At 40.6% G+C, this 14,933-nt stretch overlaps 1 protein-coding gene across 3 annotated transcripts in view; it reads right to left on the bottom strand.

Moving 5' to 3' along the window:
* Positions 1 to 747: 747 nt before the first annotated feature.
* The window catches only part of LOC129763374 (diacylglycerol kinase theta), a 60,703-nt gene continuing 46,517 nt past the window's right edge, over positions 748 to 14,933 (bottom strand). For 2 of the 3 annotated variants that reach the window (XM_055762374.1, XM_055762375.1), the window contains exon 16: positions 748 to 4,604. In XM_055762374.1, the coding sequence (XP_055618349.1) occupies positions 4,458 to 4,604 (147 nt within the window). In that variant the 3' untranslated portion in view covers positions 748 to 4,457. Of the gene's footprint in view, positions 14,898 to 14,933 lie in introns of all 3 variants that reach the window. The other variant, XM_055762376.1, reaches the window with a different exon arrangement.

The raw sequence follows: 14,933 nt of genomic DNA, 5'->3' as shown, positions 1-14,933 counted from the left end.
GATGCGATTCACACTCCCACCGAATGATACAACTTGTTTTGTATATTATATTATTACATGTATATATATTTTTTGTTGTTTCTGCTATTGACAAATTATGTTTAACCTATTTATAATCACATATATTTATATATTATATAATTCATTTTTTAATAATAGTTATTAAATAGTTAATAGTATTTCATTTGTTTATACTTCATACGATTCATATTTATTTTGGTTTTTTCTTCTTCATCTTCTTAGTTTATAGGATCAACTCCCATGGATTCTATTCCCTTGCGTCACTGGATTGAATCGAATGAACCTTCAATCGTTAGTTGTCTCTTCTTATCTCTGCTTTGCTTCTATGTTGTGTTTACACTTTGATTTGTTTTATTTTTTCTCACATGTTTTGCTCTACCATTTCACTATATAATCCCAGGTTTTTCACATTTACATCGTGTTACCGCGATTGTTTTTTTTTTGTTTATTTGCCCTCCACCTGGGATGTACAACTTTTGGCTTAATAGTTTTTTTTATGTTGGCATGCAATAATGTCATACGAGTTCTCACACGCTTTTTAGTTGTGTTTTTTTTTGTATTATTTTTCATTCGTTTCCATGTCTGGTACGAACTTGAGAAGGATTGTTTCTTTCTTCTTTGACCGCGTTCTTCATGAGTTTGTATGTGTTCTATGTGTAAAGTGAAAGAGCTTTCGGATTTCTATCTCATCGAACGTGGGTCGAACAATTGCGTCCACTTTTAGGAGGCTTCTGTCAGTATGGTGGTCCCTGGCCGGGGGAATACCACCGGCCACGACGTAGGACGTGACCCGTTTTGTCTTCTCTTTAGTTTTGTGTGGAATTCTAGCTGACGGCGCTATCGATTAGGCGATCGGTTAGACCGGGTATTCACCCGTCCCACCGTTTGTGCTCCATCACGTGCTTTGGTTGACATCTGTTTCGTTTGCTTGTGTGTGCTTGTATGTGTGGACTTCTAGCAATGGACGATGATTTGTTTTTTTTGTGGAGAAATATACATTCGTTTGGAGATGCCGATTCCCGCACGGCGGATTGTCAGTGGCCAGGAGCTGATTCAATCTAGCGCTCCCGCCCGCAATCGATGTATCTTACGCCATTGTATTTGTTTGCTTGTAAGTTCGTCAAATCGTCTGGTTCTACGTGTTGGGTGATAGTTTCTCTTAGCACGACACCGTTTAGAAGAAGGCTAATCTTTTTTGTTCGGTTCTTCTTAATTGTGCATACGAAAAAATATGGCTTTAATTAAATTTTTAATTATATCTGTTATATTTATATGCTTGTTCGACACTACATCAACTCTATTTTGAGATTTTATTTAAATTTACTTTTTTAAAAGATATACTGTTATAATATGGTCATTTCTTTATTCCTCTTTACTTCTCTTTTAATTACATCATAATTTCAATAATAGTTATCCGCTATTATTACTCTATGCTGGTGTGAATTTGTGTGGGTGCATGAGGAACAACGTGAACTGAGGGTGTTCAAAGGAAGTAACCTTTAACCTATCCACTAACCAAGGCTATCGCTTTCGATAACCTAACCTAGACATTAACATAAAATTTTGCTCTATAACATGAATGGTTGACTGTGGAATGGCTGTCACTATCCAGAGAAGTATAAAAGTACTGACTGTCTTGTAGTACGAATGCTTGTGACGGCGAGACGTCCCTGGCGGCCTGGCGTCCGCGTTGGGTTTAAGTCGTAAAACATTGACATTTAGTGAAACAATTTGGCATCCGCGAACGGTACAAATACGCCCAAGGAGCAGTCTCCCGCCGCGGCGAGCACACAGTATAAATCCGGAATCGCAAGGTCAGCAAGCACTGAGCCCCTATAGTCCTCTGGGTAGCGAAAAATACGGCAGCGTTGGCATTGTTTTTCTATTCCGAACCAGAAAGCGTTGCCAACACACAATGGGGACGATAATGATGTGTGAGAGGGGTACGACAATGTTCGATCGTACGAAATTTGGATGTTTCGATCCAAAGAAACAAATCCGATCAGCCATGATAGCCGTGAGAAACTAGGATAGTGGTGACTGTGTATAGGTCGATTCGAGTCAAGACAATCAAGCTAATATCGTGATTTGTTCCTATTGTCGTACCCCTCGTGGAAACAAAGTTATTCTTCGAAACTCATGATGAAATTGTAACCAAATGAAATGGGAAAAATGGATCATACGCTGGTGACACCGCTGGAAATGAAGAATGAAGGAACCAAAAGGGGATGATTTATTCTTCCACTGGTATTGCACCGTTCGCATATGACGGGCGCGATTTGACAGTAGCCGATAATAGTGTGAGCCTAACATTTTATCACTGTCAAACTACCGTAAACCATTGTTTGTTTACCAGAGCTTTGACAGTTTGTTGCGTCGGCTACCGAGAAATGGCCGCTAGCAATGCCAGTGTGATTCGCAGGGGTGTCTACAAAACAAACAAAAAATAGCGTATGGATCCACCTTTCGTAATAAGTTCCTCAGTATGCTGGGGTGGGGTGGTGATAGGCGTACGAGTTGCTTCTTGTTCTCGTGATACGCAGACTGAATAATGCTGAGAATATTCTAGGAAACGCACCTCGCTGTGTTAGGATTGGTGGTGCAAAAAAAAAAAAAATATATATATATATATATATTTAGTAATTTTCCTTTCATTCCATAGCTTTTCTGATGATCTGGCGAATTCATTTCTCGTGTATGTGTGTTTCGTCCCATATTGGTTTGCTTTCTCCATTCGCGCGTGTTCGACGAATCCGTGCGTCAACTAAACATTCTCAAGAACGATTATTCGTTATAAGCTGCTGGGTGGATTTTGGTGGTTGAATCCGATGTCTGGATTTGGGAAGCTTCAGATCAAAGCCACCATCATGTGCACCAGCAGCTTGCTAGATTTGGCATTTTTCTTTTTGTTTGGTTGTTACTTGTCGACGAGGAAAAACTTGTTAATGTCGTTTGAGCGGTATTTGCCCTTTGGTTCGATATTTATATTTTTGTATAAGTGTGTGTGATTTTTATGTTCGTGTGTGTGTGTGTGTGTGTATGAATGCTGATGTCAGTTTCAGAATATTCTTTTTTTGGCAAGTGTGTTTCCCTTGTTTTCGTGACTAAGTCTGGGCGTTTGTTTATAGCAATAAATAGTTTTTTCATGTAGTTTGGTAAAATACCATACAGAACGTAATTGTTTAAATTACAATTTACGGTTATAATTGTGTGTGTTTACTTGCTTACATAATGTTTTTTCATTCTTCTCTTCGTTACCTTCTCGTGCACTTGATTAAAGTAAAAATAAATGTTTCTTTCTTATTTCTTGCGCTTTCTTCTTGCGTCTGCTCAACTTTGAAAACGTTTCAAAATATACCTTCTATGTTGTTCAAAGTTTTTCTTCGATTTCCCCGCTTCGGCGTAAGCGTATTAACAATCTCAACTTTGGTTTGATTTCTCGCAGATTAAAACAAAAACAAACAAAATTCGCATATCCAATAAGACAACAACAACGTTTTCGTATAAATATACCCCCCTTTGTTTTTGCTTCGCAATACTCAATTGAAAATGACTCCGCTTCCTTCCGTTTCTCTATTCTTTACAGATGATCCTGTGTCAGTTGTGTTTCCAGAAAATTGAAAATCAAAATCAATGCTCGGTAAGTAAAAATTCCCTGAAATAATATATTTTTTACACACTTTCCCTCATCCGCTCATTCTACTTTCAACTACGGTTTATTCTAGAAATATTATTTCCAAACAGCTCTGTTTTGCCCTTGTTTTGTCTTCTTCTGTCAAGACTGCTTTTTTCTTTTTTATTTTTTTTATTTTGGGATGATAATATCTGTATTATCTCTGTGTTTATAATTTTTGTTCTTCTCTCTTCACCTAATACTTTTGTTTCCATGTAAACAAAGAGCCATTAATTTAACGTTCCTCGTTCCGCGCTGTTGCTTTCCGTTTTTTTTTCGCTGTTGTTGTTATTGGAAAAAGTCGCCTGTTTCCACTGCTTCTCGGAAGTGCATTTTCGTCGTTTGTTTGTCAGATTGGACTTGTTGGATTGTTGGATTGTGTGTGATGGTTACAATGGTTACAAACAGTTAATATTGCATCTCTTTTGTTGGCCATGCGGTGGGTGTGACTATGTGAGTGCTTTTTCCTTTGTAAATGAGTGTTTCACCCGAGAAGGATGATCACACACACACAGCAAAAAAGGTTACGTGTGTGCGTGGGTGGATTGGCTTTGGTACGTGTTACCCCACCCGGTGGAGACGTGCTGTGAGGAGACGTTTCGGAAATCAAGGGACTCTACTCGTCATCGTCGTTGTTGTCGTTGTCGCCATCGCCGTTGCCCTCGGGCCTCGCTGTTGCTCTTGTCGTGATGATCGCTATTGTTGAGACAGTACTATCGACAAACGACGAAGCACGTTAAATTAATCGCTCGGTGTACCAAATTCAGAAATCAGTATTATTCGAGTCGACCTCTTCCGGCTCCTGAGGAGCGGCCAGTGTCATCTGTATTCCCGATGACCCCATCACCTGCATGGTCGGTTCGGTGTTGCGTCGCTTCATCTTGCCCTTCATTTTTTTCAACATGGTCGCCTGTACCGCCCGGTCCGCGAAAAAACGGTTGTTTTCGTCCCAGTTTTTTTCAGTGTATGTGTTTGGGAGTAAGTGCACGTTTGATGGTAAATGAGATGGAATTTTACATTTGGTTTCATTTCAACAAATTATTTTTTCGGTGCAATTTAGGGTTGTTCGTTGCGTTCAGAATTCATGCGATTGTTTGAGTTTTAGTTCCGTGTTCGAATGGAGTGTTTCGGTATAATCGGTTCGTCACGAAGATGTTTGTCCATGTTTTTTTTCAAGAAAAGAGAAAGAAAATAAGAGCGTATTGGTGACAAAAGTGACTCTCCCACTTGAAACTAAATATTCACGAGTTGCAAAGATTATTACTTATTTGTTAGTATACTCGTAGATCAACGATTAAGTGACTGGCTGTAAGATAGAGCGATACATCTTCATTCCGATAAGAAAGACACAACTAGATAAATACTTTGCAACATTCCCATTATTTTAGAAATACAGTAAATGAACAGGTCAACAAAAACGAAAGGGAATTAAACAAGGAGTAGTTATGCCGTAATTTGAATAAGTCAATCAACAGCCCAAAGAAAACTAAAAAAAATTAACTACGCAACACGATTACACGATTACAATATTGTTGTTTCAATCAAAGTATAAACAAAAAGCCTTTTTATTCTATCGATCCTAACCTCTCTCAACTGGGGCGCAAGCTAGTCGAGCTGGACGCAAACTGTGCGTTGTGTTCTCCTGAACGAGCAATAAACGTGCTTTTTATAGTTTCGTCTTCTCGCCGTTATCAGTCACACCAATTTGTCATATTGGCGGTTTTTTTTGTTACTTATCGACGAGAGCATATCCAATGTGACGGAAGGAGAGATTTGATCGACGCGACTCAACACACCCCAGCTAGAAGACAACCTACAGCGAGATGATGCTCCATCTAGCATTGATGTGATGACCTATGTGAACGCCGACGAACGACGGGTCCAAAAAACTCAGAGAATCACATGTATAAGCCTGGAGGAAAAATAAAGGTACAAATGGACGAAGAGCTCGGAAACAGTTCCAGTTTTGGAAAAGTCCCAACAGCGTCGCCTCTACCCTCAACGAATTCCAAAAGGCCTATCATGTATGCACTTATCCAACTTCAAACCGGAGTGTACACGAGCTGTCAGTTGAAAACAGAAATAATGAAAATAATGAAAATAAAAGAAAAATATAAATAAATAAACCTGTATCCAATAAAAGTTGATTTTTTTTACTCCGAACCGCGTTATTATTACGATTAGGGAAGTAAGCAATAATTATGCATATGCAATAATTTGGTGTCGGAAGTGGGACTGGTCGAGAAAACCTCACGCGCGCGGGAAGAGAGGTTATAATCGTATCGAGAGCACATTTTTCCGTCTAACAAAAATGGCCTTGGCTAATCCCGAATGTTTGGAGGCATTATCCGCAATGATCGCACAAGCCCTCAAAGCATCCATCGATATTTCAAGCCTTAGAGTTGTTATGGCAAAAAATCAGAGGCCCATCGACCCCCACGAAAGTGCCCGGGAATGTTGAAATATATTTAATCTATTGCGGTATACCCCTTTTTTATACTACACTTCAAGCTTATCTACTGCTTATTGATGAAGGAGTAGACTGAAAGCTATAGCGAGATAGGTGCCAATCAGGAATAATCTGTTTAAGTACACCAGACGGTAAAGAGACAATTCGAGAAAGTGACCACTGAGGAATTGTTAGCGAACAGGAATATGTTCAGAGTAACTCTACAAAAGTGTCACTTCCCCGATATATGGAAGTGGCAGAAACTTATACAGCTGCCGAAGCAAGGGAAAACAATAGGAAAGCCGTAATCACACAGGTCAATTAGTCTTATGGGCACACTTGGCAAATTTCTGGAGAAAATAACCATCAATAGGCTGACGAAGTGTACAGAGAGCAAGCATGGACTCTCAAAGTTACAGTTTGGGTTCCGAGTGGGAAGCTGTTATCCTGCATGTCATAAAAAAAAGCGTCGAAACGAAAAGACGCGGCAATCGATTCTGTGATGTTGTGACAGTTGCCGTTGAAAACACATTTAGAGGAGATGTGTCTAAAACGCGCCTACCGGGCCTGTATCCATTGCATTTCTATTCGTGCTAGTCAATGATAGAATCCCACCATGCAAGTTTTACATTTGTAATATGCTTTAAAAAAATAAGAAAAATAATTTTCTTTGGAAGCGATTTTCGATGTAATTTTCTACATCATTTCTATAAGGTTTTTGTTGCTTGAAACCGATTCAGAAGCGATAACTGTGGGTTATATTTATTGAGTCGAGTTCCCATTGAACATCTCAGATGAAGAAAATGGTAAGAAAGGATTCACTTCCTTCTCAATTTGATATTTTCTGCATCAGCTTACCATCGGGCAATATGGCATACCCTCGATCGGGGCAATATGCTCGCTTTCGGCCGGATAACATTCTCACGAGAGAAATAGCTTGGATGTGATGATTTTTTCAAAAATCTTTGCATGGCACGAATAAATGTCTTCAAATGTAATCAAAATAAACAAAAATGAGCAAACCATCACGATATTTCTAAATCATGTTCGATAAATCACACAAACAATTGTTTTCACATACTTTGAAATGTCCTCAGTATGTTTTCACAAAATAAAATGTCTTCAAAACGAAAACATGTCTTCACATTTGGCATCTATATTATGTGCTCAGAGAATGCAGGAAAACAAGAGCGCGGTCTGAAGAATTAATACACGAATACTGGGAGAACACGCTCACCGGAGAAACGGTTTCTTCTCTTCGCTGGTAGGCATGAAGGGAACAGATTGATGGAATCTCTCGTTCATACAAGCTGTTTCTCTGAGCTTTATAGTCTCTGAGAGAAACAACTCATGGGCATATTATACTTCTGCTGGGCCATTTAACACCGTATGATTGGAAATTTAGAATTTGAGCGCCTAATTCGTAGCGCTTTTGTTATTCAATATCTAAAATACAGAACGATTACAGATGAATGAGGGATAACTAATGTACGTACTGACGTAGTTGTTATCTTAAATTATAAGAGCACGGTCAAGATAAATCCATTCTCGCTTAGGGGGTGCGTATTACACACTTCTACTATAATTGTGCAAAATTGCAAAGACGTTGCTCAAAATGTGCACTTTGAAGCAGAATTTTACCCTACAACACAGGAAAGGGAGAAAAGTCGTTTCATGTAACAGCAGGTGTCCCGAAAGTGTCCCAGCACTATAATGGAGCGCTAACGCTGAGGTTACCGAAGGGAATCAACACCGTTGGGTTTGTGGACGACATTTCAGGCAGTGGCGGGCGAGACACGATAGGAGGTCGGAATGCTGGTCACGTAATAAAAATTGTAGAAAACTGGATGCATGGAGCAAAACTGCAGATAGCGCGTCACAAGACTTAACACGTTCGTCGCCCAAAGCGACTTTTCTGAGTTTTTTTGTGAAGCCCAACTTGCGGATAATTTATCAAATGAAGATCAAACATTGTTTGTGGAGAACTTTTACATGATCTAGCAATATTTTATTTAATTTGAAGATGAATTGACAACAATAACACATGCCAAAGTCGGTGACCGGAATAAATCGCCACAGTAAACAACTGCAACAGAAACAACCGCTTAGAAAAAGTGTAGTAGGCTAGAAATATTTGGCGCGGGAAAAACATCATGTGCCTCACATTTCTATTATAAATTTATTCTCTTGTTCTCGTTTTTCGAAATTTATTCTGAGGACAATGTAATGGGGACGAAGTCCCCATTTGGCGAGGATAAGGAATCGAGGCGGCCCATGCCGCCAAGATGACGCAATCCGAGTCCACCGCCGACCCGCCGTCGGAAGCGGCGGTGTCTCGCACGCAAACCTGGGATCCACTGATTGCCCGGTTAGTTTGAAACATAGGATACGATCCTTTAGCAATGTCCGACCGAGCTCTAGCGAGCGTCGGACGGTATACGTCTGCCCGGGGCGTTACGTTTGCCTGGGGCGATACGTTTGCCCGGTTAATTCTTGTTTTGAAATACAATACCGCGCCACAATATTTATAGCCTACTACACATTTTATAAGCGGTGGTTTCTGTTGCAGTCGTTTTCTGTGGCGATTTATTCCGGGAACCGCCAAAGTCATATTATATGGGTTTCGCAAAAAGCTGCAGTACAAACCATCCGCACTATAAATTAATAAAAAGTATAGTATAAACATTATAATGATATGGCTGTAGTTTTATTATTTTTCTACATATCCTATAGTTGCACATAGGTGCCTATTCTATCAAATTCCTTTCAAAAATCCTATTCAATTTGAACGAGGAAAGTGTCAATCGTGCTGGTCAGCAACTGCTGAAGTGTTAAACAAGCGGCAATGTTTGCAAGCGTAAGCTCAAGTTTCTGGGTGGGATTTTATCGACGATGGACCTAAGTTCAGGAGCTATGCCAACTACGCCTGTGAGGAAGCGTCAAAGGCCATAACGGCAATTGCCAGAATCACACCGAATAATGCAATAATCCAACAGTAGTAGTAAGAGACACCTCTTAGCTAGCGTAACCATATCGATTCTAAGATACGTTTGTCCAGCTTGGGCGGTAGCCATCAACAACAAACAAAACCTAACAGTGCTGGACCGACCTACAAAGCCAAGGTCATGAGAGTAGCGAGCGCATACAGAACAATATACAGGGTGGGCCATTTAAAGTGGAAGGATTTGTTTTTGCAATAGCAAGGTAAAGAAGTGGAATTTTAATTTTTTTTTTAAGTTAATTTATTTTGGTCCAAGGAGATTTGTTCTAACTACTTTTTGATTATGATATCTCGTAAATGACCGCCTCTGGCCTTGACCGCAAAATGTGCCCTTTTTTCGGCATTTTCCATCACTTTGCCCAATGTTTCGGCCGATATGGCAGCAATTTCTTGTCGGATATTGTCTTTCAGCGCAGCCAGGGTCTTTGGTTTACCAGTGTATACCTTGGATTTTAAACATCCCCATAAAAAAAAGTCAGGAGGCGTCAAATCAGGTGATCTCGGTGGCCAGTCATAATCGCCGTTTTTCGATATTAATCTTCCGGGGAACATTTCGCGCAATAATTTGAGCCATTTGAATTTTACACGGAAACATTTTCAAATAAACACGAATTATGCGTCGGAGAGTGGTTCGAGCGATGCCTAACTCTTGCGAACGATGGCGATCTGATGTCGATGGAGTCTCTGCAACACTGGCTCGAACGGCATCAATATTCTCGTCGAAACGTCTTGGTCGTTGTCTGGACAGATGACTGGCATTACCAACACTACCAGACGATATAAATTTGGCATATAATCGACGTATAGTGTTGTCTCCAGGCGATGTTTTAACTTTATTTTTATTTTCCACGCACGTTTAGTTAACACAATTGAGAAGTTATTTTGAATGTACAGCTGAACAATTTCAGCGCGTTGTTTAGGTGTGTATTGTTCCATGGTTAAAATTGTACTGAAATGACGCTTCCAACGCGGTATGACATTTGTTAATCTGACATCTCTGTCAAAAGTTATGGGGTTGCCAGATGCTTCCACTTTAAATGACCCACCCTGTATATGGGAGCCCCGTATGTGTCATAGCCGGAATGATTCCTATCGACATTGTTCTGACTGAAGGCAGACAACGTGTTCTACGAAGAGACAAAATATCAGAGAAAAAGAGCAAGTAGTGACTCGATGAGGAAGTGGTAGCAAGAGTGGAACAACACTTCAAAAGGTTGTTAAACCCAGTCTTCAGAAAACACTGCGCTGCGCTGTACCTGAGTTTAATTTTCATCAGCGCACACAATTCAGCGTGCAGAATTCAGATGTTCAACATTGCTTCTTACTTGTGTGATGCGCGCCTCGTTTTATACACACACATCAAATTCTAGCGCCCGATTTGTCTTCGCTCATTGTAAGTAAAGCATAAAAACAACAGCGCGCCTCCAATGCATACGGTTGGCTTTTGTGAAGAAAAATAACTCAACAGAGAAAGCAAACCAGATTCAAGTGCGATGTGAAACGGGTATAGAAACACGGCGCAAAAAAGGAGCCGACAACAAACATTTGATCTGTGTTTCGGAGCATGCTCATTCGCCAGAGCGCATGTGCATACAAGGAGTGAGAGCTCAATTTGTTACATATCATCACCGCATTGCATTCTGAAGAATGGTAGAACCCATATGCTAATCACAGACTTCGCCAACTTGGTTGACAGATGTCATGGAGAAGTTAACTTCAACCTGACGCAATTTCTGTCAGGTCTCGGTTGCTCTCGAGAATATCTTCAGATATAGACATGTTTATTCGCTCGCAGTGTACATATATAGTGGAAACACTTGACCGCGTAGTGTTCGTATGGCATCGATTCAATGAAGAACGGCGTGGAATGCTCGCATCTTATATAGATATCGACACGAGCAATGTGACACAAATAATGTGCAGTGAAGAGAGCGCGGAGAACGCTGCAGGAAGGGCGATAACTCACTGTCTCAACGGTACAAGGTATCCTGATGAGCATCTCTCCCAAAGTACCTAAAGGTTGAGCGGGAGTCGTCATCAGCACTTTATAATCTTATCGACGAGTTTCAACAACGGTTAAAAATGTTTAAACAATGAGGAGGGATGACCGAACATTGGGGTGTCATGGAAGTGCACTGGATGTGTTCCATATTGGACATAAAGACACTCCAATTATGGGAGGATTATGCAGCATCAACTAAGGACACGAGCTCCACGGTTTGCGTGAACTTTTCGGAGAAACGTACAAGAGTTTCGGAGGCAATATCATTGAACGTCGAGTTGAAAGAAAACCGGTCACTAAAAGTTGACGTTGGGCGACAGAAAGTCGTAGTTCAATCCGCTACCGACATTGATAGTGGTGGGTCAGTCTGTTGTTTACCTATGACGATTCGCATTTATTAGGTCAATGCAGGAAGTTCAAGAAGACGACACTGGAGAAGAGGTTGCAGCAATTGCCTCAAGTCTGGACATTGGGTGCGAAGCTGCAATTCGAGATTCAGCTGCCGTGAATGCGAAAAGAATCATAAGTCGCTGATTCGTCCTGGATTTTCTATGAGTAGTATCAGTATCGGAAACAACGATAAACCGGTTGGCAAGTCGGAGAATAATCAGAACAACAGGACGGTAGCAACGAATTGAATGACCAACGAGGTAGAGTCCCATATTTATGAAAGAGAAAACGGTGATCAAGGAGCGGTTGAAGCATACAACGTGAGTACAAACCAAGACAAAATGACAAACGTATTTCTTCAAATGGGCGTTCTGGCTATACGGGACCAATATGGAGGAAATCAGTTCGCACGAGGATTACTTGACATTGGATCGTAAACGAACAATTATGTCAGATACTCGGCCCACAGAGACGCACGAATAATATACCAGTTAGCGGAATCGGTCATGCGGAAACACAAGCAAGATTCATGGTAAACACTACAGTCAACTGAATTTTTAGTTGTTCAAATGGTTACCTCGGAATGACATCATTAATGATGTTGTAAAGCCCGTTTTATATTACCGTAGTGTGACAAATTACAAACTATATCCGATTGGGTGTTCAATACGCCACAAAGAAGCGTGATGGAAGGCTTCCGTACTTAACAGATAGGGACAAAAGACAGATCGAACGCCTAGAAAATCCAATGCTGTGAGAAAGAGTGGTTCGGAGTGTTCTTCAGCGATGAAAAAAAGAATAACCTGAACGTGACGTTTTTGGCGATTGTTTGCAGGTAAACGGAAAAAAAAAACCTACAAACTTGCAACTTCGAGGAAGAGGCCGTAATGGTTTGAGGAAGGGTCAGTGAAGTTGTGAAAAAAAACCAATAGGCTTCATACCAACGAGATTGGAGGGGGTCTTCGTAGCCACATTGGTTGCGGTTGCGCGATCGTGAGTTTAAAACTCAGGGCCCTCAATTGACCATCTTTGTGTTGTTATAGAATAACTATGTCTACGAAACAAGCATCATGCAAGCTCTGCTATTGAGGAAGCTGTGCTTGCAACAAGAAAGAGAAGATCGTTATAATAATACAACAATGATCATATCAACTGTCTCCGTTGTCCGGTCTGCTGAACAATGGAAGAACGGAAGGAATACTCTAACTCCTAAACATGGCTTCTGCGTAATTTACAATTTATAGAAAGCATAAACATGTAACGTGTACAAGATTAAACCACGGTTCTGTTAGAGTTAAAATGCTAATGAGCCTAAATAAATAAATAAATGGGATAAAAAAAACAAAGGCGCATTCCGAGAAGTACTGTGAATTGCCTATGGACAAAAATGTTATTTTTCATGCATCAAATAACACGAAAAACATTCCAAAGGATTATATCATTGCTGTTGTAGATTGGCCACAACGTAGTCCGGACCAAAATCCCGCTGAATATTTAGCGAAATTTTGTCAGCAAATATATTTGCACAGGGCAGGAAGTTTGTAACCGCTGGACAACTGCTGCTGCTAGGTTATTCTAATGAAAGGCGAAACAACGCACTGCCAATTACCCAACACCCAGAAGGACAAGTGCGATGGGCTGGGTCTGTCAGAATGCCATATAATACAAGAAGAGTACAGCGATTGAAATGGTTGGACCAGTTGAGTCCTTGAATCCAGTTCTCGAGACCGTTTCCATTTCCTGTGGATGATGTGGTCAGATGCCACACGCTTTTTTTCCAGAGGCAGAGATAATAATCCACTACTGGGACTCGGAACAAAGCCGGTTTATCGTTGTTTCCGGTACTGATACTTCTCATAGAAAATCCGGGACGACTCAGCGAGTTTTGATTCTTTTCACAATCACGGTAGCTGAATCTCGAATTGCAGCTTTGCATCCAATGTCCATGCTTGAGGCAATTGCTGCATAATCATTTACCATTCACGAACTGTCACCTCTTCTCCAGTGTCGTCTCCATGAACTTGCTACATTGATCTAATAAATGCGTATCACCAAAGGCAAACAGCAGACTACCAGAAATGAGAAAACCTCATCTTCAATCGGACGCAGATAACTAGGAAAGCTCGGAAGGACGAATTACAGCATTGATCCGGAGCCGAGTTGTTTACTCCAGCAACATTGCACGCTGCACAGTTTGCTCTAGCCCAATTCTAGTGATTTACTCCTAAGGCTATTGACTTGTTGAAATTGCGAATATATACGTGTGACTGATAAAGGAGTGAAAGAGCGAGTGAGAGGTTATATAGTTTTTTTTTTTTAACAAAGAACTGCAACACGATAGGTAAAGTCGAATTCTCAAGAAAGGCGTTTTGTGGACTATGAACTTTGTAAAATACGAAATAACAAAATAGCAAATATGTTAATATATAGATTTTTTATATAGGTAACTATGTATATGAGTAAAAGTGGTAGTAATTGTTGTAAAAATAGTACATAAACACGAGAGAGAACATTTTTTTGTGATGCGACTATTCGAAATCCAAACTCCCTTCGCACATTCGGTTGATAGTTTTTTTTCGCAACAAAAAATTGTTCATTTGAAAGAAGGTGGAGTTCGAATAGTAGCTTCGACAGATCGAGGTAGCATGTCTTGGTGTATGTGGGTGAATACATGTCTTGGTGTATGTGTGAATACTTTAAAAGGGATTGCAAGTGTAAGTTGGACGTTTTATTGGTCAGTAGTACTAGAAAGTGTAGTGCACTTAGTTCGAGATTTTTTTGAAGTCGGATTGGTATTGAGTGAGTCTTGTTCATTCGAGGCGGGAATATTTGGACAGTAACGATCGGAGCAAATGCAAGAGATATGATTGCGAAAGTAACGGGGGTAGTAGATTGCATGAATCGTTTAATCTTTTCTGCTGCCTGTTTCGAAACTGTGTCAGGACTGTGGTTTTGTTTCACTGATTTTGTTGTAATCTTCTTGGGGTGAAGCTCAAAACAAGTTCCGGTTTACTTCGTTTGTTCCCTACTTAAGATATCCAAACAATTCTCAAACTTATTCCATTTGTACGGTGCAACAACAAAACAATATCTAGGTAGTTTCTTTTTTCTTTCTTCGACTGTTGCTTTTGAATGCTGTGTGTCACTGGTTAACCCTGGACTTTGGTGATTAACGCCGTTACAGAAAACAGGAAAACAGAAAACTAGGACCGGACGGACGGGTACTCTATGCTCCGCTCAGGGCATCTTTATCGCGGTCCCCATTTTCTGGCGGACCCCCTTGCGAGAATCCCGCTACAGCTGTCGAGATATGGGGCTCAGTGAGTCTTCGTTTGCTCTTAATCTTCTTCAGCATCGTGGCCTAGGGGGGAAACAAGCAGGGTTTCAAAGAAGGTTT

The sequence above is a fragment of the Toxorhynchites rutilus genome, chromosome 1 (genome assembly GCF_029784135.1).
Source record: "Toxorhynchites rutilus septentrionalis strain SRP chromosome 1, ASM2978413v1, whole genome shotgun sequence".
NCBI classification, from domain to species: domain Eukaryota; kingdom Metazoa; phylum Arthropoda; class Insecta; order Diptera; family Culicidae; genus Toxorhynchites; species Toxorhynchites rutilus.
The sequence above is the reverse complement of the archived record's forward strand: the minus strand, read 5'-3'. Positions and strand labels throughout refer to the sequence as shown.